At 46.1% G+C, this 20,592-nt stretch overlaps 2 protein-coding genes across 21 annotated transcripts in view; both read left to right on the top strand.

The window, feature by feature from the left end:
• RHEB (Ras homolog enriched in brain) overlaps positions 1 to 13,899 on the top strand; it is a 31,746-nt gene extending 17,847 nt beyond the window's left edge. For 9 of the 14 annotated variants that reach the window (XM_040695391.2, XM_046930918.1, XM_015281239.4 and 6 more), the window contains 6 exons: positions 1,281 to 1,348; positions 4,213 to 4,295; positions 8,106 to 8,162; positions 8,263 to 8,310; positions 8,816 to 8,897; positions 13,368 to 13,899. In XM_040695391.2, coding sequence (XP_040551325.1) covers positions 1,281 to 1,348; positions 4,213 to 4,295; positions 8,106 to 8,162; positions 8,263 to 8,310; positions 8,816 to 8,897; positions 13,368 to 13,460 — 431 coding nt within the window. In that variant the 3' untranslated portion in view covers positions 13,461 to 13,899. Of the gene's footprint in view, positions 1 to 1,280; positions 1,349 to 4,212; positions 4,296 to 8,105; positions 8,163 to 8,242; positions 8,311 to 8,815; positions 9,049 to 9,086 lie in introns of all 14 variants that reach the window. The other 5 variants (XM_040695389.2, XM_040695387.2, XM_040695386.2 and 2 more) reach the window with 3 other exon arrangements.
• Positions 13,419 to 20,063, top strand: CRYGN (crystallin gamma N). Of its 7 annotated transcripts, none has more exons than XR_005854718.2 (5): positions 13,419 to 15,284; positions 16,225 to 16,473; positions 16,735 to 16,880; positions 17,179 to 18,498; positions 18,601 to 20,063. XR_005854718.2 is itself a non-coding variant. In XM_040685987.2 (5 exons), exons 2-5 carry the CDS (start codon positions 15,204 to 15,206, stop codon positions 19,970 to 19,972), a joined length of 612 nt encoding a protein of 203 aa, XP_040541921.1. In that variant the 5' UTR covers positions 13,419 to 14,875; positions 15,163 to 15,203; the 3' UTR covers positions 19,973 to 20,063. The 7 variants fall into 7 exon arrangements, 5 of the variants coding, with proteins under 5 accessions (XP_040541921.1, XP_040541944.1, XP_046781787.1 ...); XR_006935880.1 differs by having other exon boundaries at positions 17,179 to 18,876; positions 19,837 to 20,063; XM_040685987.2 differs by lacking the exon at positions 17,179 to 18,498 and having other exon boundaries at positions 13,419 to 14,875; positions 15,163 to 15,284; positions 19,837 to 20,063.
• The last annotated feature ends 529 nt before the right edge of the window (positions 20,064 to 20,592 follow it).

The following is a 20,592-nucleotide window of genomic DNA, read 5'->3' as shown; positions in this document are numbered from 1 at the left end:
CCACCTCCCTGGGCAGCCTGTTCCAAACAGCAAAATGTGGCTTTGTTCTGTTTTCAGTTGCTCCTTTCTATGAGCACGCTTTGAGTGACGTAGGCAGGCCGAATCTGAGTGTGAAGCTAGCCCAGTGACTCGAGATAATGTGTTGTGGAGGTGTGACAGCAGCAAGCACTGGTGGCAGGAGGAAAACTGGTGGAGTTCAGCTTCAAGGAGCCAAGAAGTGCAAGAGTCAGCCAGCACAGCTGGGTGGAGGACTGCACAGCTGGATGGAGAGGAGTCAGCTCTACTGCAGCTTTCAGGATGGGCAGTCTGAGGCGTGATCAGCACAGCACTGCAGTGCTGCCCATTTCCCCAATAATCGTGGTGAGGAAAGAGACGACTTCCTCTGACCATTAGCAGCTGGGGAAACTGCCTTCACCTGCATACAGCACACACATTACCGGTATGTCTCTGCTGCCCCGTGATCTCAGTCTGTGGGCAACATGAAGCCCTGAAGCTCGGCTTGCGTGCTCTGGTTGGTATGCGTGGTGCTCGGCAGCACGTTGTGCTCCACGAGCTCTGACACGGTTTGCTTTTGCAGTTGCATAATGCAGACACTGAGAAAGGTTCCTCAGCTTGCAGTGTGTTGGCATTTCATAAACCCTGGGAAGAGCAGCAGTTCTCATCTCGTAGGAACTGAATGTGCTTCCTGACTAAGGACTGAACAGACTGGTAGCTGCGGCAAACGTGCAAGTACTATGGGGAGCTTCAGCTAAATTCTCACTATTTAGGTTTAGCATGTTCTTCAGTTAGCCTGTGTGTATCTTAGCCCCAAAGAGGTTTTTGTAAATCCAGATCATTTACCTCTTGGTATTTGTATCCGGGAAATCGATCTCGCTAAACTGCTTGGAAACTGGGGAAAATAACCTGTGTGGAGTTCAAAGTTAGCTTTAATGTTAATTGCATTTGTGTCTCATGTTAACCACAAATTACAGATGCCTGCAAGTCTCTTTGAAATGATGTGTAGTAGTAGAGCCTTTTTACTCTTTGTTTCTAAGCAGCAGTAAAGGAAACAACCAAGGCACACTATAAGAATCTTCTACAATTTGAAATGTTAAAGTCAGTTTGTAAGTTTCAGTCCCTACAGTACTTTGTTAAAAGCACAACAACCTGATGCAGCCTTCTACTTTAAAGCCTGTAACTAACATTCTTTTTCTTAACCCTTCAGCTAGCAGTGGCAGAGATGAGCGACTTCTTACTTTGTTCATCATTCTGAAATGTGCATCTGCTGTTTTTTATTCTAGCTTTTACAAAACTGATCACAGTAAATGGCCAAGAATATCACCTTCAGCTGGTTGACACTGCTGGCCAGGTAAGTGCCTTTCTCCCTTTGCATCTTTGGAGTTAATGCAACAGGTATTGGTGCTTGGGAAGAGCTACCCTGGTTGTGTCCATGTGTTCAAAGCTGAAGCTCAACTTAAATGATTCCACTTTATTTTGTTCTCTGAAAGTAATGCTTGTATAGTGTTTATGCACTTTTTCTATTGAAATTGAAACAGTAGCTAGTGCTTAAAGTACATATGCCTAAAAAAGCCAAGAAAGAGCTGCCTGAACTCCAGTGTACCAAAGCTCTTAAGTAATCCGCTTGATACTTATGGTCCGGTAGTCTTCTTTAATTGGAAAATGCCAATTCAGTAAACCACACAGAAGTTTTTCTTGACTTTCTTCAGTCTGTGTGCTCCAGCACCTTGGTTTGTATCCATTAAATAGTCAGAATAGAAAGCAACATGCATAGGTAGCGCTCATGAGGCTGCAAAGAAACTCCTGCAGTTTGTTTATGTAACTAAGTAAGTGAAGGTTCATGCATGCATACTTCTGAGCTTGGTGTAATGAGGGGGAATGCAGAAGGAGATGGTAAACAAATGTCTGTGGCGTGGTCAGTAGCGTCATGAAATAGAGGTGCTAATTACACAGGGATGCTTGGCAAAGCCTGGAGGTGAGTGTGTGCTCTGTGCTTTGAAGGGCTGTGCTTAAAAAAGGGACTGCTAAATCCCTTACCATCTTCCTGTTTGCATGCTCTTACTTTCTGTGAGTTCTGGTATTGTGCCTTTGGGTTTTCCCAAACTGTTAGCATTAAGCAGCCAGTAAAGTACACGGGCAGTGCTTTAGACATGAAAGCTGCAGGACATTTGCTCATAGCTGGGAGAGTATTCAGGGCTGTGACCTTCTAGGACTATTTGATCACCTTCAAAGAGAGCTACATGATGTAAGAATAACTGTGTGCTGTAATTATATGCTGTCAGCTTGTGGTGGTAATCAGCAGCACTAGATCTACAGGTAATCAGTCGGAGGGTTTAGTAACAGCATTGACCACACATACTGGGGTCATAAACACGTTGTTTGGGAAATTTAAACTAAATAGAATTGCACAGCTAGTATTTTTCCCAGTCTGTGGTTATTTCCAGCCTCGATTCTTCCTGTGAATGAGTTGAACTTTGAGTTGTGGCTCACAGGGCTAGAGGGAGAGATAATGCTGGGTTATGGAAGGTGTGGTTTGAACAAATTTCTCACAGTTCAGTCTTGCTTAATGATCCATAGAGCATCCTTACGTATGCAGTATAGCAAAGATTATATTGCAGATTTATGTCATATACTTGAAAACTTGGCTATAGCTTGAAAAGTTACAGCTCTGCTCGTTTTGTCACTTGGCAAAGTTCTTAATTTGATCCCCAACTTCCAGGAAGAGTTGTGGTCTTTTATTTTTTTCCTTTCCTGACAAGCTAAAGAAATAGTTTTCTTGGTACCTATTTTCTGTCTCGTGCCTCTTTACCTCTCACAGTTACGTGTTCAGGTTTACATAGCTGTGTTGAGCAGGAGGCTCACTATGGGACCTCAGAACAGGATGTAGCAACAAATCTTTTCTGAACCTGAATTCGAACTGTGGCAATCCTGAGTAATTGCAGATAAAGGCAAAGAACTGTGGGGCTGCACTTTCACCTGTTTTACTTGCAGGCCAGCTCACATCTCTCTGTGTTGACACTGGGATTACACAGCCCGCGGAGAGGGCAGCGTGGCATTTAAGCGGAGGTGGGGGAGGGCTGCCCTCAGTGTGTAGCATTAAAGGCAAATAAGGGCATCATGTGCAAGTGTTGTTCCTTCAAACTTTTTTGGCAGAATCTGGGAAGTTGATTTATAAAAGGTTGTGGGGTTTTTTTTGGCATTTGCCTATTAAGGAAGTTTGCTTTCTGTTAGCTGTCTCGATTTAAGCTGCATGATTGCACCGCTCCATCTGTTCAGTCATGACAATATACAGGGAGGTTATGTATCTTCAGCTAAAATTAACATCCTAAGAAACACAAGCTTAAAAAATGGAGAGCTCGTACAGTAAGATGTATGGCTCTTGTCAAAATGCAAATGTTACCTGGGAACTTCTATTAGAATGCTTCTATTTTAGTGTTTAACGTGAAATTCTTCGTCTTAGTGTTGTGTTGTCTGCATTCTGTCAATCTGCCTCAGTTACTGAGTTGTTCATTTGCATTTTTACAGGTGTTGTAAACGTAGAGATTTATTGTCTAGGTTTGGTTTCTTATGTTGGTTGGTGCTGATGGTGGTATTGCTTTGGTTTTTTATTTTTTATTGAAGAATTGCCATATAATGGCAACTTCTAGTTGCTGTGAAGCAACCAATGGCTACAGTTCTTAGATCTGTGATGAGCATTAGTTAGTTCGGTATGCCACAGCTGCCTAACAGGCCCCATAGGTAAGTTAGCTGTGGTCAGTGCCCCTTGAAGTGTGGAACTGCTAGATCCTGTCTGCAGCTGCTGAAATTTGGGATTTGATGGGAACGTATCACTAGCAAGGTAAGAGGCATAACTGCTAATTAGTGGTAGGAGACAGAGTGGATGTTTTGTACTAGGGTAAACTGATAACTGAGCAGTGTAAGAGGATCGGGGATAGCTTTAGCTGATCCGTAGTCTTAGAGGGAATAAAGTAAAAAAGCTGTAGATTAAATTGTAGAGTATGCAGACTAACAGGCTAACTAAGCTGGTGCCCCAAGCTCGCTTTGCTTTCTCTTAGTTGGGTAAAGATTCCACACCTGGCATTATGATGAAGAAACCTAATTCTCAGAATTACACAAAAATGTTCTACAAATGTGACTATTGGCTGTGAATGATCTGCTAGCATCAAGCTCTCAGCGTTGGCAATAAGTAATTGAATTGCAATATTCCTTCTACAGGATGAATACTCCATATTTCCTCAGACATACTCCATAGACATCAATGGCTACATTCTTGTTTATTCAGTCACGTCAATAAAAAGGTAACAAAGTCTGCTGTGTTCTCCTGCTTCACATGTTAGCCACATGCATATCAGCTCAGCTCCTGCCTCTGCTTTATTTTTCTTTACGTATGTGTAATTCCTTCAGTCCCTTTGCCTTAGAAATGTAACTGAAATACAAAAGAATGGCTTTTCAGAATTTTCCCCTCAGATCCAAATGTCACAGGCACTTTGCAGACCAAAGCAGGAGGTACTGTGTGAGAAATGGGGCAGTGCTGAGCTCCAGTGATTGAGTGTAAGTGAAAGCACATAGACTGGTCCCAGGAACAAACAGGCTTTGTGCTGTAGCGTAAGAGGTGACGATGGAGTTCAGCATGAACCACAAGAGCACTGCACGTTTATGTGGACAACCAAGCTAGGTGTTCATCTGTCCCTCAGCCTAGCAGCTTCTTGCAGTACTGAGATTCCTTTGGCTTCCCATCCTGACTCGTTCTGGTTAACCATCAAAAACTTTGACATAAGCAACAATATGAGACTCCTGGCCTGTAGGCTCACGCTTGCTATGCTGCAGCAGATCTCTTCTTTGAGGTTTCCCAGAGTTTCTGTCTTGTCCTCACTGCTAACTGTAGTCAATCCTCACTTGAGGACAGGCTCTGTCATAGCTGGAGAAGCACTTGGAAGTGTCTTAACCTTCTTTAAGGTATTGTCATCTTCTGTTATTTTATCCTTTCCCTTTGGTCTACTTGATGTAAGTATAGGTCAACCTTGAATCACTCTTAGTTTCCTAATACTGTACAGCATCTTCGGCCAAAATAATCCTCAGTTTTATATTTCCATTTGTTGAAAGTGATGTTAAGACCTGAAGCCTTTCACTTCAGATAGAAGAAAAGCACTGCTTCCCTTGTACTTGTAAGCTGATCAGCTTTTGATGAGCACTGAAGCATTCCATGTCTTCTCCTCTAAAACAGGATGAAGTCGTCTTGAGTGTCCTTTAGTAAGATCTTCATAAACTGCAGGTGAAACAGCTCTCTTGTTGGTTCTTCTGTGCTTCTCAGAAAATGGATGTGGTCTGGTCATCAACTTCAGCTGCTTTTAAGTTCTTTAATGTTGAGCACATTTTCAGTTCTTCATTCTTGGAGTTCTCCATTCTTGATTTTCATCTGTAGTTTCGAAGTAGTGAACAGAAAGCACGTGTGTTTGGGGGAAATGCAGCAGGTGTGAGGCTTTCCTGTGTATCTTAAGAAACTACCTTTTTTTCCTTCTTTTTTTTCTCACTCCCTTAATCAGAGATCTGTTGTTGGTGCTGAGTGACCTGTATAAAGTTGGAGTAGTATTCCCAGTCCTAAGAAGAAATCCACATTGTTCAGTATTTGATTCTTGATCAACTCAATCCCAATTCTTGCTTTTTTTCTTGGAAATTTCAAAGTATTGATGATCCTTTCTTGTTCAATTTCTTATTTAAGTTCAGTATCAAGATGGTGTTTAGGCAACAGAAAAGATCTTCCACTGTACTCTGGTAGCTTAGATGTCTCTCCCAGGCAATCAGATTAGTCACTGTCTGTCTCAGTTTCTGTCAAAGTGTGTGTATTGATGGGAGTATTGATGCAGCTGAGTGGGAGCTTTGACATCAAACTAAATAGAAATGTCCTCTTGAAATTATTTTCTTCCCTGCTGATCTCCACTGGGAAGTTTATAATGGGGCTCGAGTGAAAGCTGATGCCCTGCATTTGTTATATTCCCAGACTCTCAGCTGCAAGGTTACTGGAAGGCTTTTGCTCTAGTTCAGCTTAATTAAATTCCAAATTTGTCTCGTGCTGTGTTCTGTGATCCTCTATATCACAGCTAGTGATCCTTCAGGTTGTATTTCACTCTGTTTTCCTGTAACCCTGTTTGCTTAACAGAACTGGAAAGGACCTCTTATGGTCTGCAGACCTATCGCTGTTTCACAACTTGGTGTGGTGTTGGTTTTTCTGGGGGGTGGAGGGGGGCTTGTTGATAAGGGTTTTAATTTGTGCCTTTGCTCCTTGTAGCCATGTGTTTGAGAATGCTTTCCAAATTAATTAAATTGATCCGGTCAGTCGAGGTTCATTCTGGGTAGTTCTTACCAACTTGTTTCTGTGCCAGAATCATGTTGGAATTTAAATAGCACTTCCCTTTCGGTTTTCACCTTGATCTATTAATAAAGATCAGCTGTTAATCCTTGGTCTATTTTGCTAAAAATTGAGCTCTAGATGAGCAGAAACTGAGAACTGAGCAGCACAAGGTGGAACCACAGGTGAGGGCATGCACTGAGCTGTGCAGTGGCACAGTGTTTTTCTGGCTACACTGGCAGCAGCTTACCTACCTAGTAGTAGAAAGTGATTACATTGGTGACTCGGCCATCCTGTGGCTAGTATGCTACATCTCTCCTCTTGCTTCAGGCTGAGAAACAGTTCTGTGGTCTGTATCAGAATTATTTTGAATGATTTCTCCTTCAGTTTTCAGGGTCATCTGATTCTCTCTGTCACAGCTGAACACCGTTTAACTCTTACTTCTGAGATACCCTGCTGAAAGTCCAAGACCAGTTCTCAAGCCCAAAATTTTGCTTATACCTTTTCAGCATAAGCTCTTCATAATCCTTAATTCCTTCCATTGATTCCACGTTTATGTAGTCTGTAGTATAGTGTTTGAGTCAGTAACAGCAAGGTGTGCTGGACTGAGTTACTTCTTTTTGTACACAATTCATTTCTGAACAGGATATCTCCTAGCTCACCATGGAAGTGTTGAGTTCTGCTCAGTCTGTAAAACTGTTGCTGAAGTAATGCAAACAGACCTGCTTGACACACAATCCTGAACTGAGGTAGCGTTTACTGTTCAGAACTGAGAAGCTTTAAGGAGTCCCAACAGCCTGAGTAGTGCTTCTGGGCACCGGTTCTTTGAGAATCCAGAGCTTGGATGTACACTGGAGTGCTGCCCTATTTGTAAGAGCTTCAATTCTAATTTAAGCACAGTGCAAAATGAAGATGCTGCCCCTTTCTTCTTGTGTAGCTGCGTGTCAGGTGTGTGAACCAAGCCTGCACCTTTCTTAAAGCTCAGGTGTGCACTTCATGCACCAGCATCTTTTTTCCACAGTGTAATCAGAAGAGCACAACATCTGCTCTTTCACTCTGTTGATAGCCTGTTCTCAAGTGTTAAATGTCAGACATGGGACTTCGGGCCTCACAGTGTTGTGCAGTGCTGTTTCTTATCTCCAGTCATGCAAACATCATGTGGGCAGCAGGTGAGCTGTTAGGTGCCTCAACAACCACTGCTTTGCTGTTGTCTTGCCCATCAGGTTCCTCACTATCCATAAGATATTGGAATTCAGCCTTCTCTTGGTTTTCACAGAATGCCAAAACAACATTCAAAGACTTCTATGAGAGTTAAGGTTTATTTAAAGTTATGTATTCTTCTCGGTGGGTTGTGCTGAACTGAATGCTGTTCCTTTGAAACTCTGCTTTAGTTTGACATGCTCATCCAGGCGTGTCGGACTGTAGTAGCCGAATTTCTTACTGTGAATGCAGACCAGATTGGAGGGGGCATGGGGGCTTTTAGCACTGTGTGTTAGATGCACCTGTCCTGGGTAACGTTTATTTCTGCAAGTATCAGAACTGGGTGGGCTGTAACGATGTGCAAAGTACAGTTTGCTGCTGCCTCTGGGACCATTTTGTCTGTTGTACACAAACCAGTAACACTTCAGCATCTTTGTAGTTCTGCCACTGTACGTAATTTTTAACACAGCAATCTACATATGCATTTAATTGCTTGCGTATTGATTGGGTATTAAGGATAAGCATTGGAGTGCACGTGTGACTTCATCCCTTTATTTTGCAGTTTTGAAGTGATAAAAGTTATCCATGGCAAGTTATTGGATATGGTGGGAAAAGTCCAGTAAGTAGTGACACTTTCATCTCATTTCACTGCAGGCATGTTGCTAGTACTTCGTTCAGTATACTATAACTATTCTGAAGTTCTGAACTTTCTTTCACAGAATACCCATTATGCTGGTTGGAAATAAAAAAGACCTGCATATGGAACGGTATGTGAACTCCACTATGTGGGAAATGCAAGGCAGCAGCCGGCATTCCTGTGGCTGCCATGGCCGGTTTTGTTCTTGGCTTTCCATGACTAAAATCCAAATGTAGGTTACAACAAAGGTACCAGCAAGGGATTGGGTCCAGAATGTGTGCTAGCAGCTTCTGTTGTAATGTTGATTCTTGCTAAAAAGCTTCCAAAAAGAAAAAGAGAAGTAGAATATTTGTTTGAAGACAAGTAAGGAAGTGTCTTTTTTACCACTCTGAGACAGGAGATGATGCTGCAGCGTAGGGAAACAAGTCAGTGTTTGGGACAATTGCTCCCTTCTGGGTCACATAGGAGTTCTACGTGGCCCAGCAGTGAATTTGACAGCAGCATATAGCAATTGTTTGGGACAAGGCCTTTCAAAATGTTATATATGCCTTAAGTGCTTCAGAACTGTGGGGACATTCCTGAAGCTTCAGTCCTTCTGTGAGTTACAAAGAAACATGCTTTCCACTCTTTTGCAGGGTGATCAGCTATGAAGAAGGGAAAGCTTTAGCAGAATCCTGGAATGCAGCTTTCTTGGAATCTTCTGCTAAAGAAAATCAGGTAACAAATTTAAGATTCACTTATTTGAATAGCAGTGTTATGGAATGTCTCATAGTTTCACTTGATAAAGGAAGCTAAATATCTGCACGTCCTGTACAGATAGATTGTGTAGATGGTTGGAAATAAAATGGGTGTCTGCGTTCAGGTTTAGATATATATATATCTAGATATATATATATTTAGATATACATATATATATGCTTGTTGATGCAACTGTAAGTTAAAGGGTGAAATGGAGAACTGAAAGTTAAGCTTTGCTGAACAAAACATAACGGTGGCAAACTCAAACTTGCAGCCCTGCTGTGTGTGGGACAGGGTCTGTGATCTGCTGTGGTGGCCTTGAATAGGGAGCTCCTTGTTGCTTCAGGGGGGTGAGTTGGTGTAAGGGAATGAACATCATGGTTTAAGGTGCTGGATAGGACTTGGTCTGTCTAGTGGGGGGAATAGTAGTTCTGTGGGCACAGAGTGAATGAGAAGAATGTTAGAGGCAGGCAGACACCGTTGTGTTACAGTCGTAGTGAAGTTGCTGTAAATTCCTTCAGAACACCTTCTGAATATATTCTGGAGTTTGAATTTGTTCCTGTGGCTTATCATAACACTTTGTCACTGCCCTACACTTGAGTGCTTAAGCTACAAGAGCCTACAGATTTGAGCTTGAAGTTAGTAAAATTAACTATAGGTGGAGGGTGCCAGCCTTTCCAACTTATTTTGTGTTGCTGTTTTTTCTGTTGGTGTTGCCAATGTCAGTACTGTTGCTTCTTGCAAACGTGAATATATGGTGGGGTCACAGGGGCACTGTCAGGCTGTGTTTAGAGGAATTGGTCCTTCTGCACAAGTGCACACTGTCTCATATTTAACCTAATACAATCACATCCTTCGATGTTCTCAGCAGCAGAATCAGAAGGGCAGCCCCATAGCTGGGGCAGCACCTGCATGAGCAGCCTTTCTGTCCCCTGCTTTCAGCTGCAAAACAAACAGCTGCTGGCTGATAACTTGTGGCTCTACTGGAAGCAGACACTTGTGTAAAGTTGGATTTTCCCTGGCAGGAAATTTGCAGGTTTTTTTTCTCCACGTATGGAATACTTGGAATTAGTTTCTAAGTACTTCTATTTCTGGCTAAGAGTTGCACTAACCATGTCAGAATTGGCTGTGCTGAAAGCATGCAGTTCCTTAATATCTTCTCTACTTCTGGAGAGCCTCAGATACATACCTTTAGAAACTCAATTGCCAGCCTAGGGAATAAACCAGTTAAAAGAATGAGATCATTTATGTATTTTCAAACAACTCAGTACTTCTGGAATAGGCAGAGCTATTGTTTGTTCTTTTTTTGGACGTAGTTCACAATGTGTAACAGTGTAGTAATTCATATCTTACAGAGTATCTTACTAATAACTCTTTTGAAGTTCGTATTGTGTATTGTCTTGGATCAAAAAAAAAGAAAAAGAAAAAACTGTGTATATTTATGCAAAGAAACTACGAGCTTTATATGATGTTTGACATGCCTTGCATATTAAATTGCTGTGCTAACAAAGTCCCATTGACTGCCTGTATTTGTGCCTGTCCCTTGGTCTCAGAGTATCTGCATTAAGTTAGCTATTAGCTGAAATTCATATGGGGAAGCGGTGCTGGCATGGAACTCCTTGCTGTGGAAATTACAGTGCAGCAGTAAGGTCATGCCTTGTGTGTAATACACCTGGAAACTGGCTGACCTGAGATGTTCAGGAGGTGATGCGTTGCTTTGCAGGCCCACAACACATGACTGTCTTTTAGGCATCTGATGGGCTCCCTCTGGATGCTTGGTGCATATGCAAGAAAGCATAATGGAGCCTGGAGTGAGGCAGCTCTCCTTCTGTTGCTGCAGACAGTTGCTGAGGAATGGTTGTTGCTGAAGGAGGTGGATGGTTGAGCTTGGAAAGCAAAGTATAAGGCCTGGAGCTGTGAGGTTCTAGGGGAAAAAGAAGTCTTGTTTCTGAAATCTATACATTTTTGGTGGATGTGGAGCAGGAGAATGGCAGTCTCTGATGTGCTGGTCTGAAATTGGTTTGGTACATGGGACAGCCTACGGAGAGACTGTAGGCTGATTCCAGTTTGACCTACATGGTCTGTCCTTTATAGCAGCTCTTAGCAAGAAACTCTGAAAGGAGAGGAGGCATTCCCTGTTACAAGTTCTAGCAGAGGCTTCTCTCTCTCTATGAAAGGAGGTGGGAAAGCATTGACTCATCTCCCTTCCTGCTTTGCCCAAAAAAACCCAAAAACTATTTGGAGCATCTGTGGGAGTCCTAGGAACAAATCCCTGCTGCAGCAGGCAACTGAAGTGGTTGCGCAGATGAACTTAATCCTACCAGGCCTGTTCTGCTGGGAGTTGTCAGAAGATACCACACTGATGAAACGGCATGGCATAGTCTCTCCCACTTCCCATCTATTCAGAGATCTGAGCTGACAGGAGGGTAAGTGGTAGGGGATGGCAAGAGTTGCTCAGGTCTGATCTGCTTAGGCTCTGTCCCCTCCTTTAGACTCTGGTGGCCTGCTAAGGCTTTGGAGCTTGTGTATCGTGTTGGGCACCTGGGGAGATCACTACGTTTTGAGAGGGCGATTCTGGGGCTGGATGCCCAGGAAAAGATGACTGTTAAACTAAGTCTTGGTTGGAGATCATCCACCAGATTGGGTGAATGCTTCCTACAGGAAGAATTTGGGGTATTTGGGGTCTTTCTTTGGTTCATTCTAAAAGTCAGCTTCAAGCTGGAAGCATTCAAGGGCATCATGCATCTTGTAAGCAAAATATGAGACACGTAAAATCACATCTTGTTGAGCTACGACCTGAAGCTGAGTTCAGGTATTAAATCCCTTCTCTGGGCCCTAGATGTACTTGTTGTGTTTTTTCAAGCTGCTTAATTATTTCTGGCTGTGTTGAAGTGCAGTGTATCTACTGGACTAACTTCAGGAGCTTCATTCAGGCTTTTCCTGGGGAGTTCATTACTTCGTTCCCCCTAAGCCATAGTACAGTGCTTTGTCTTTAATCCCAGCACAGTAAATTGCTAATGGTGCGAAATACAACCAGAACCCAGATTGGTCCCTAAGCCTGCTTGAAGCCAAAAGCCAGAGAGTAATGAGCATTCGTGTGTCCATCCACTTACACAGAATTCATTAGAAGGGCTTATTTTAGAAGGGGGAAGGAAGTAGTTAGAAAAAAAAAACAAAAACAAATCCACTTCTCACCAAAACACCTCTCTTAAAAATGAGTTCTGAGATGTTGTTGCTTTTTCAAGAGTAGTTTGATATCCAAGGCTGGAAGGTGCAGTGTGTGAGGATGCTCAGAGGGGCTTGGGATCTTGCTTCTCCCCCCAACCCCCCCCCCTTAGGGGTTTGGGAGTGCTTCCATGGGAGAGCATTTGGTGGGAGGGGAAATGGCCTTCCTTACCTGACCATTGTTCAGAGTTCCTTTGCCCAGTTCTGTGCCAAGAACAACCAGTAGCGCGAGAATTTCCTCTCCAAAATCACCCAGCAGTTGTTTGGAAAACAGCACAGCAGCACTGAGCTGACAGCAGCAGCTGTGGGCTGGGTTCAGGGGCTTCACACCTTCCCATTTGTGCACCTCCTGGGCTCTGTTTGGCACCCACGGGTGTGTGTGCAGGAGCACTGAGCCTCCTGGCGCCTCACGCACAGCAGCACCCATTGCCCTGCCTGGCATCTCTTTCACTTCCTCAAGGGAAGGAGGTAGAAGAGAGGCAGATGGCTTTCTGTAGGCTAGATGTGACCCACATCCTGTAACTGCACCATATGCAGACAGATGCATGGAAAGTCTGGCTGCGTTCTTTATTTCTTGTTGCAAAACAGTTTCCTGCGTTGCTTAAAAGCTCATTCTAAAATCCTTGAGCATATTTGGGCTGAATTACAAGTTCCTACGGGTTAACTGCAGGGCACTGATTAAAGCTTCTCAGTGAATATATGTTCTCTGCGAAATGAATTAGCGGCCCTGTGAACTCCTACATCTCAGCGTTCCCAGCAGCGTGGCTTTGACAGAGAATATATAGCTGCTTGCTTGTCGGAATAAAGCGTGGGCTTTTGTAGTAGGTGCTTTCAAGCAGGAATATGAAGAATCGGTGCGTTAAAATGTCAGCTGTAAGCAATGAAATATCAGTACGGTGTATTTGTAAAGCAGGATATCACCTACTTTTGACCAAGGGAAATTCTTCATTAGTAGAACCAGTTTGACAGCAGCTGCAGTACTGCCCGTGCTCTTCCTTCAGTCTCGTTTGCCCAGGGGATGCACTGTGTTATACAGGGCTGGTGAGCCACGGCGGTCAGATCCTGCTTGGATTGTGGAGGGCCGTTGTCAGCTGGTGACTCCCAGCCCAGCAGCATCTGCTGCCATCCCTTTGGAGGGGATGCATTTTGTGTTGGTGTAGTGGGTGAAAGTGCAGAGGAGCGCTGCTTTCAGGCTGCTGCTCACCGTGTGCTCTCTCTTTGCAGACCGCCGTTGATGTTTTTAAGAGGATAATTTTGGAGGCAGAAAAAATCGATGGGGCAGCTTCACAAGGGAAGTCTTCATGCTCAGTAATGTAATTCCACTGCAAAGGCTGAAAACAATGGGAATACATTCTACCTGAAGAAGCAAAACTGCCCTTTATCTTCAAGGATAAACTATGCTTCTTTTTTTTTTTTTTTAATTTTTTAATTTTGTGGGTTTTTTTTTTTCTTCTGTTAACCTGAGAGATACACAGTTGGTTTGGAGCCTTTCCCTTCAGATTATGTTAAACTCTGACTCCTGTGCAAATGGCTTCACTTCCATTTTCAAATTTTAAGCAATCATATTTTCAATTTATATATTGTATTTCTTAATATTATGACCAAGAATTTTACTGGCATTAATTTTTCAGTGTAGTTTGTTGGTTAGAATAATCATCAAAATGATGCATATTGTTACACTACTATTAACTAGGCTTGGATATCAGTGTTTCTTTGTGTTAAATGTATACTTGTAAATAAAATAGCTGCAAACCTTCACGTTCTCCTTATAACTTTTTGGTGGTTGCCCCATGCCAGCTTCTGTGTGAGATGTTCACCTGTTGGCCTTAAGAGGAGCGCGCAATGGCTTAGGAGGAAATCCCATCCACTTGTACTGCTGCAACTCCGAGGTGCCAGGATAGCTCAGCTGGATTTTGTGCTGGTTGTAGAAAGGAGAAGCAACGAACACCTTTGTAAAGGTGCCAGGGGAAGGTTTGGAGGGAGGAGCTGGGTTTGGTCAAACAGCACTGCTTGTTCCTTTGTGTGACCGTGAGAGCTGCAGGCTGAAGGGCACACATCTGTTCCAAGGAGCGGGCTGGCATGCAGCTGGGCACTCTCAGGTTGGAATGGATTTAGCCAAGTTAAACTTGCTAAGAAAACAAAACTGTTGATTAAAATAAATTGCACGTCGAACAAATAGATGTGAGTTGCTTATCATGCATTTCTGTACTCGTGCATCCAGCTAACGTGGGCTCCCAGCACCTGGCCTTTCACCAAGGCCTGGTCCCAGTGCTGCCTTGGGCAGCTTCTTCAGTCTGGAAGCAAACTATTGGAACTTGGTATTTGAAAGGAAAAAATGTGCAGTTGACATACTTTGTGTAGAAGATGCTGATGTAGGGAAAGGTTTCTTAAATGAAGTGTTTTCTCATACATCTGAGTCCATTGAAAAGTTTTAATTCTTGGCAGGAATAAAATGGAAGGGATACTTGCAGTGTTTCTGCAACCAGACTTAGCTTTTGCTTTTCAGTCTGTGCTAAATGATGCAGATGCGACAAGTCTCATCTCTGTGTGTTGGCCTCGGGCTGTTCATTGCCTGAACAATTAGCACTTGTGGAAAAACTTTACTTTCAGGATTCAGAACGTGACCTTCAGTGGAACCCGAGGACAGCATGTGTGTGGAAGGCACCGTCCAGCAGTGAGGATCCTGGGTAGCCTCGCTCCTTTCTGCTGACTGAGGGGTTCCAAGAGCTGTGGTAGGTGATGCACAGCTTGTAAGGGAAATCAGGAAGGAAACAGCAAGTTCTCTGGGTTGGCTGAGATCCCACCTGTGTCGCTGTGCCCCGTGCAGGTGCTGCAGGCACTGATCCACGACGGCCTGCTGGGCTCATGCTGCTAATTAATGCCACCAGGCTGCAGCCTTGCAAGGAGAAATCAACAGGGTCTAATTAGTCCTTATGCAATCAGCACTGCTCATCCTCTGAACACACTGCTAATGCTGGGTAAACCTCGCAACCTAATGAGGTCAGCATCTCTCTTACAGCTGGAGAGAGGCAGAGACCCTTCTGGAGGTGCCTTCAATCCATGAGAATGGGGAAGACGTGGCTGAGCTTCAGCAGCACTGGCGCTACTGCCCAGAGAGCTGCGGGTGCCCCTTTTCTGAAGGTGCTCAGGGTTGGGTTGGATGGGGCCTTGGGCAGCCTGAGCTGGTTGGTGATGGGCAGGCAGCCCATGGCAGGGGTGGTAACTGGGTGGGTTTTGAGGTAGCCGCACTGCCAGTCTGCCTTCTTATTGCTGTCTATTCCAAATAATGATGTTATAAAGAAATCCTTCCAAAAGAAGCAGCAAACATGCACCGCTAATCAGCCAAAGCCCTGCCAAGCAAATCTATTGTTTCGCTGCCTGTCCCCAGTCAAAACCCCATGCTCAGCAGCCCCAGACCCCATTCTGCCAACTAAGCACGGCTGTGCAAAGCCCCGACTCCCACTGCTTTGTCCCAAAAGCCTCGTGGCAGCAGCTCCACTGCCCAGCCCATATATAGCGGGGTGGCCTCGCGTGCTGCGGGGTCGGGTCAGCTTCTGATTTACGGTCCTGGAGAGCAGCCATCAGGAAATGTCTCAGTGCTCAGGAAAAGTAAGTACGGCCTCATGCTGGGATGGGCTGCTGTGGGGTGAGGGTTGGGTGATGCCCCACTCAGGTGTAAATTCAGCGCAGCAGGGATGGGGAGGGTGTGGGGGTGGAGTGCATTTGGGAGTAGGGCTTTGTGTCTGAATCTTCATGCTGGAGACCATGGAACGATTTGAGTTGGATGGGACTCGTAAAGGCCATCTGGTCCAACCCCCCTGCAGTAAACAGGAACACCCACAGCTCCGTCAGGTGTTCAGAGCCCTGTCCAGCCTGACCTTGGGTGTCTCCAAGGATGGGGCACCCACCGCATCTTTGTGCAACCTGTGCCAGTGCCTCACCAGAATGCCTGTAGGGGAACGGTTGCATGCTAGGAAAGAGACTGAAAACCAAGCTGACCCCAACATGAGTCACCAGTGCGAGGTTCCCGTTGCTTGCAACTGAGGTCCTCACCTCCATCTTCCTCTCCTCCCCACCCCAGATCACCTTCTACGAAGGGAAATGCTTCTCAGGCAGGAAGCTGGAGGTGTGCGGCACCTGCAGCAGCTTCCAGCAGCGAGGCTTCCCCCACCGCGTCAACTCCATCCGCGTGCAGAGCGGGGCCTGGGTCTGCTTCGACCACCCCGAGCTGCACGGGCAGCAGTTTGTGCTGGAGCACGGCGAGTACCCGCACTGGCAGCGCTGGAACGGCCGTGGCGACCGCATGGGCTCCTGCCGACCTGTGGGCATGGTGAGCAGGGGAACGGCAGTGTGCATCCCAGGGGGTGCCAGGGTTGGACTGGGGTCTCTCCAGCTGCGTTGCAGCGCAGAGATGGGCGCACAGGTCTCCCGGTGCTGCTCCCTGTGCTATGGGATGCGCCCTGAGTGCTCAGATTGCAGCTTTTCATGCCTTCTCATTTCCCCAGGGGATATCAGCGAGTGCTCTGGGGGATGTCATTCTCTGTGGGTTTTGTTTTTGGTGGTGTTACTGACTCGACCCCGTTGTTCCCAGCACGGGCAGCACTACCGCATCCAGCTGTTTGAAGGGAGCTGCTTCGGCGGCCGCAGCATGGAGCTCACTGAGGACTGCTCCTGTCTGCGGGGCCGGGGCTGGGAGCAGCCCCACGTCAACGCCGTCAGGGTGTATGGTGATGGCGCGTGAGTACCCACCGCGTCCTACAGCTATTGGGGGGCTGGGGGAGCCTACAAGCCTGGCCAAGGCTGTGGTTATACGGGGGATTTTGGTGCTTCTGATACTGAGTGCAATATGAGAGCAGCTCCAGCGGGGCGTTCAGGAGGGTGGCAGCTGAGCACAAGCTACACGAACTTGGAGATGCATTCAAGGGGCATGCAACCCTAACCCTAACCCTTCCCTTTTTCTCTTTTCCTTTCACATTTCCTTGTGTTTTTCCAAACACCTCTTTAAAACCCACGTGAAACCCACTGGATGTTGCAGTCAGGGCTTTCGCTTTGTAAGTGGCTTCCCCGGGGCTTCCTGCGACACCAGAAACCTCCTTGGACTGCAAACGTGAGGCAGCAGCACCTCACCTTCAAATTACATCCTTTTTCTTAAAGACAACAGCAACTGCTGTGGTGTGGAGGTGAGATGCTGGCATCCCCCTGTGAGGACTTTGGTGCCTTGTGAAGCTGCTTTGTGGATGCATTACCCCACCCTTCTGCCCCACAGAATTCCCAAGCACTTCTGCAGGGGAGCAGCTCTGCCTTGTTCCAGCTGTTGGGTGGCAAAGTGCCCCAGTGCCATTACATTTTGGCTGTTCTAGGCTGGATTTGCACATCTGATGCTGGGCATCCCAGAACAGGAAGAACTATGCTGCATTCCAATTCCTGACACCGGGTGTACTGTGGAACTTTTTCTGATTCAACAGAAGACCTTTCCATTTCATAAAAAGAAAAAAAGAAAAAAAAAATAACCAGGCTTAGAATCATAGAATCACAGAGTTGTTATGGCTGGAAAAGACCACTGAGATCACCGAGTCCAACTCCATCCCACCATGCTCAATAACCACATCCCTCAGTGCCACAGTTCCATGGTTCTGGAACACAGGATGTCTTCGTTGCCCACTCATGGGTACACAGAGTTGGTTTGTTACCACCAAGGAGCTCCCAAGGGAAGAGCAGCCAGAGCCCAACAGGGGCCCCGCACCATGAGCAGGACCAGTGCCATAAAGCTAAGAGCCCATGAGAGCTGTGGGACCAATGATTCATCACACGTGTCCCTGTAGCAGAGACTGGAGTCTGAGAAGTTGGGATGCTGCCCAGGAACTCTCAAGCACTTGAATTTTTCAGATTGATTTCCCTCTCATTGATATGCATAATAAGGGCCACAAAGCTTTCTTTCCCTCACATGAGTCTAGATGTTTGCCTGCTTATGTTTGCATGACGTGACTTTTTGAAGGCTTTCGATGCCTTTGCCCTTGCATGCCATAGGGATTGAGGACAAGCAGACAGAAATGGTGCTGATGAAGCCGTGGAAGCAAATGCTCAAATGGAAGTGCTGTTGTGGGGCACTTCTGAGGTGTCTCTGTCCCTTCAGGAGCTTCACTGCTCAATGGGAAGTGTCTTTGGCCATCCAGCTTTCCTCAGGATCCATCACCAGATAAACCAACACAGCACATCCCACCATGATGATGGCTATTCCACAGCAGAGGGGCTGGTGCTGTCCTTGTTCATTGCAGGGGAGTTGGAGCAGATGACCTTGAAAGGTCCCTTCCAACACAAATGACTCTGCAGTGCTACGAAATAAAGGAAGTGCAAAGTAAGGCACACAAGTCCTCACTCATCACCTTGTGTGGCCAATATGCCTCAGTCCCACTTTTCTGGTGTTCTCTGTGCTCCCTTTTTTTTTTTTTTTCCACAGCCTTCCCTAAGTGGAGGAACAAGTGATCCTGGTGGGTCCCTTCCAATTTGGCCTATGATTCTGTTCCATACGCAGAGAAACAAGTTGATGGGATGGGGTAGAAAAGGAAGAAATCCATGTGTGTATTATGCACAAGGCTGGGGTGCATTCAGCGGAGAAGAACGATGTTATACATTGCTCTTAATTAACATGAAGAGCTGAGCAACCTCTCCAAGAGTGAACACTGGGATACACGATGAGGGCACAGAGCTCTGGGGCACCCTGCCCTACAGCTGGGTGAGCAGCACTGCGAAGCGAGCCTCGAGGAAAGCCTGTGCATGGCTTTGTCATCCCCTTTTGGATAGAAACCGGCTGCAAAAAGTACTGGAGGATGAGCTTGTTCATTTGTAGGAAACACCCTAGAGCCAGCTGTTTGGCCAAGCACTCTTTGGCAATGCTGCATGCTTGCAGACCGCAGCTGTGCCAGCAGCGCAGTGGGACCAGGCAGGCAGCCGGTGCTGTGCGGACAGATGGAGCTGAGACCTACCTGGAGGCATCCCAATAGTGCACATCAACCCGAACACACCCAGCAGTCCTTGGGGTGGCTCAGCTGAATGCTCCCAGCTTTTGTATTATAGCTCATGGGTGGTTGGCTTTACAAATGAATGCTTTTCCTACGGACGCAGCTTTTTGCTCTGGGTCAGGCTGCTCTGAGCTCGCCAGCTGTTGGCTGACCCTGCAGCAGGGAAAAGAGAATGTGTTAAGTACAGATAAAGGTATGGTTCCTAAAGACCCACTTCTAGGAAGTAAAATGCATTTCATGTGTTGCAGTGAGGACATTTCTGCTTTTAGTCCAAAATGGGGCTGAGGGGACTCACATCCCTCTGTAGCAATACCGGATCATAGAATCACAACACCACAGCATCATAGGGGTTGGAAGGGACCTCTGGAGATCATCCCATCCAACTCCCCACTAAAGCAGGTTCCCCACAGTAGGTTACACAAGAAAGCATCCAGGCAGGTCTTGAACATCTCCAGAGATGGAGACTCCACAGCTTTCCTGGGCAGTCTGTTCCAGTGCTCTGTCACCAGTGCTGTGAAATTGTTTCTGTTATGTGTTATGAAGATCGTCAAGGTCACGTCCCAGCATAAACACCCCATCCCTACAGCGACATGAAGGGGGAAACGTCCCGTGTGGGCTTTGGGGCTGGCATCACCCAACCGTGGGGACCCCATTAATCCTTCCTTTTTGCTCAGGTGGGTGCTCTACGAGGAGCCCAACTACGGAGGCCGCATGTATGTGGTGGAGCGGGGCGAGTTTGGCAACTTCCGAGCATGGCAGGGCTTCAGTGCCAACGTCCAGTCCGTCCGGAGAGTTATCAACTACTTCTAGCTGAGACCATCACATTGGAGCTGTTGGGCTGCTGGGCTGGGTGTCAACCCTTCAACTCACTGACCCATGAAATAAACTGTTCAATGTCAAATTTTGGCTCTAAGTAAATTTGTTTCTGTTAATTGCATGAGTTCAAGAGGGAATGGATATGCTCACCGTTTCTAACGTTACATGCTGTGATTTTACTTTTCTATGGTGCAACGATTCATAGGGAGTGATGGGACACATCTTCTCCCATAGCTGGCGGTGAGAGGAAGACCTGGGAAAGTTCCCAACAGCCCTCTCAGTCTGAGATGGGCATTAGGAAGAAATTCTTCACATTGCTGGTAGGAATGCATTGGCACTGCTGCCCGGAGACCTGTAGTGCTCAGGGCCAGGTTGGATGGGGACCTGGGAAGCCTGGACTGGTGGGGGGCAGCCAGCTCATGGCAGGGGGATGGAACTGGATGACCTTAAAGTCCCTTCCAACCAAATCATGCTGTGATTCTACGGTGATCCTATGACTCAAAAGCCCTTTGGCTGACTGACCGAAGCACCGTGGGCTGCGATGGCCATGGGTGGCTCCTGGTGATACGTGGTCTGCTGGCGTGTCTTTAATGGATTGCAAGGTATTTCTGGAT

This window comes from Gallus gallus, chromosome 2 (genome assembly GCF_016699485.2).
Source record: "Gallus gallus isolate bGalGal1 chromosome 2, bGalGal1.mat.broiler.GRCg7b, whole genome shotgun sequence".
Lineage (NCBI taxonomy): Eukaryota > Metazoa > Chordata > Aves > Galliformes > Phasianidae > Gallus > Gallus gallus.
Note: the sequence above shows the minus strand (reverse complement) of the source record. Positions and strands in the feature narration are given on the sequence as shown.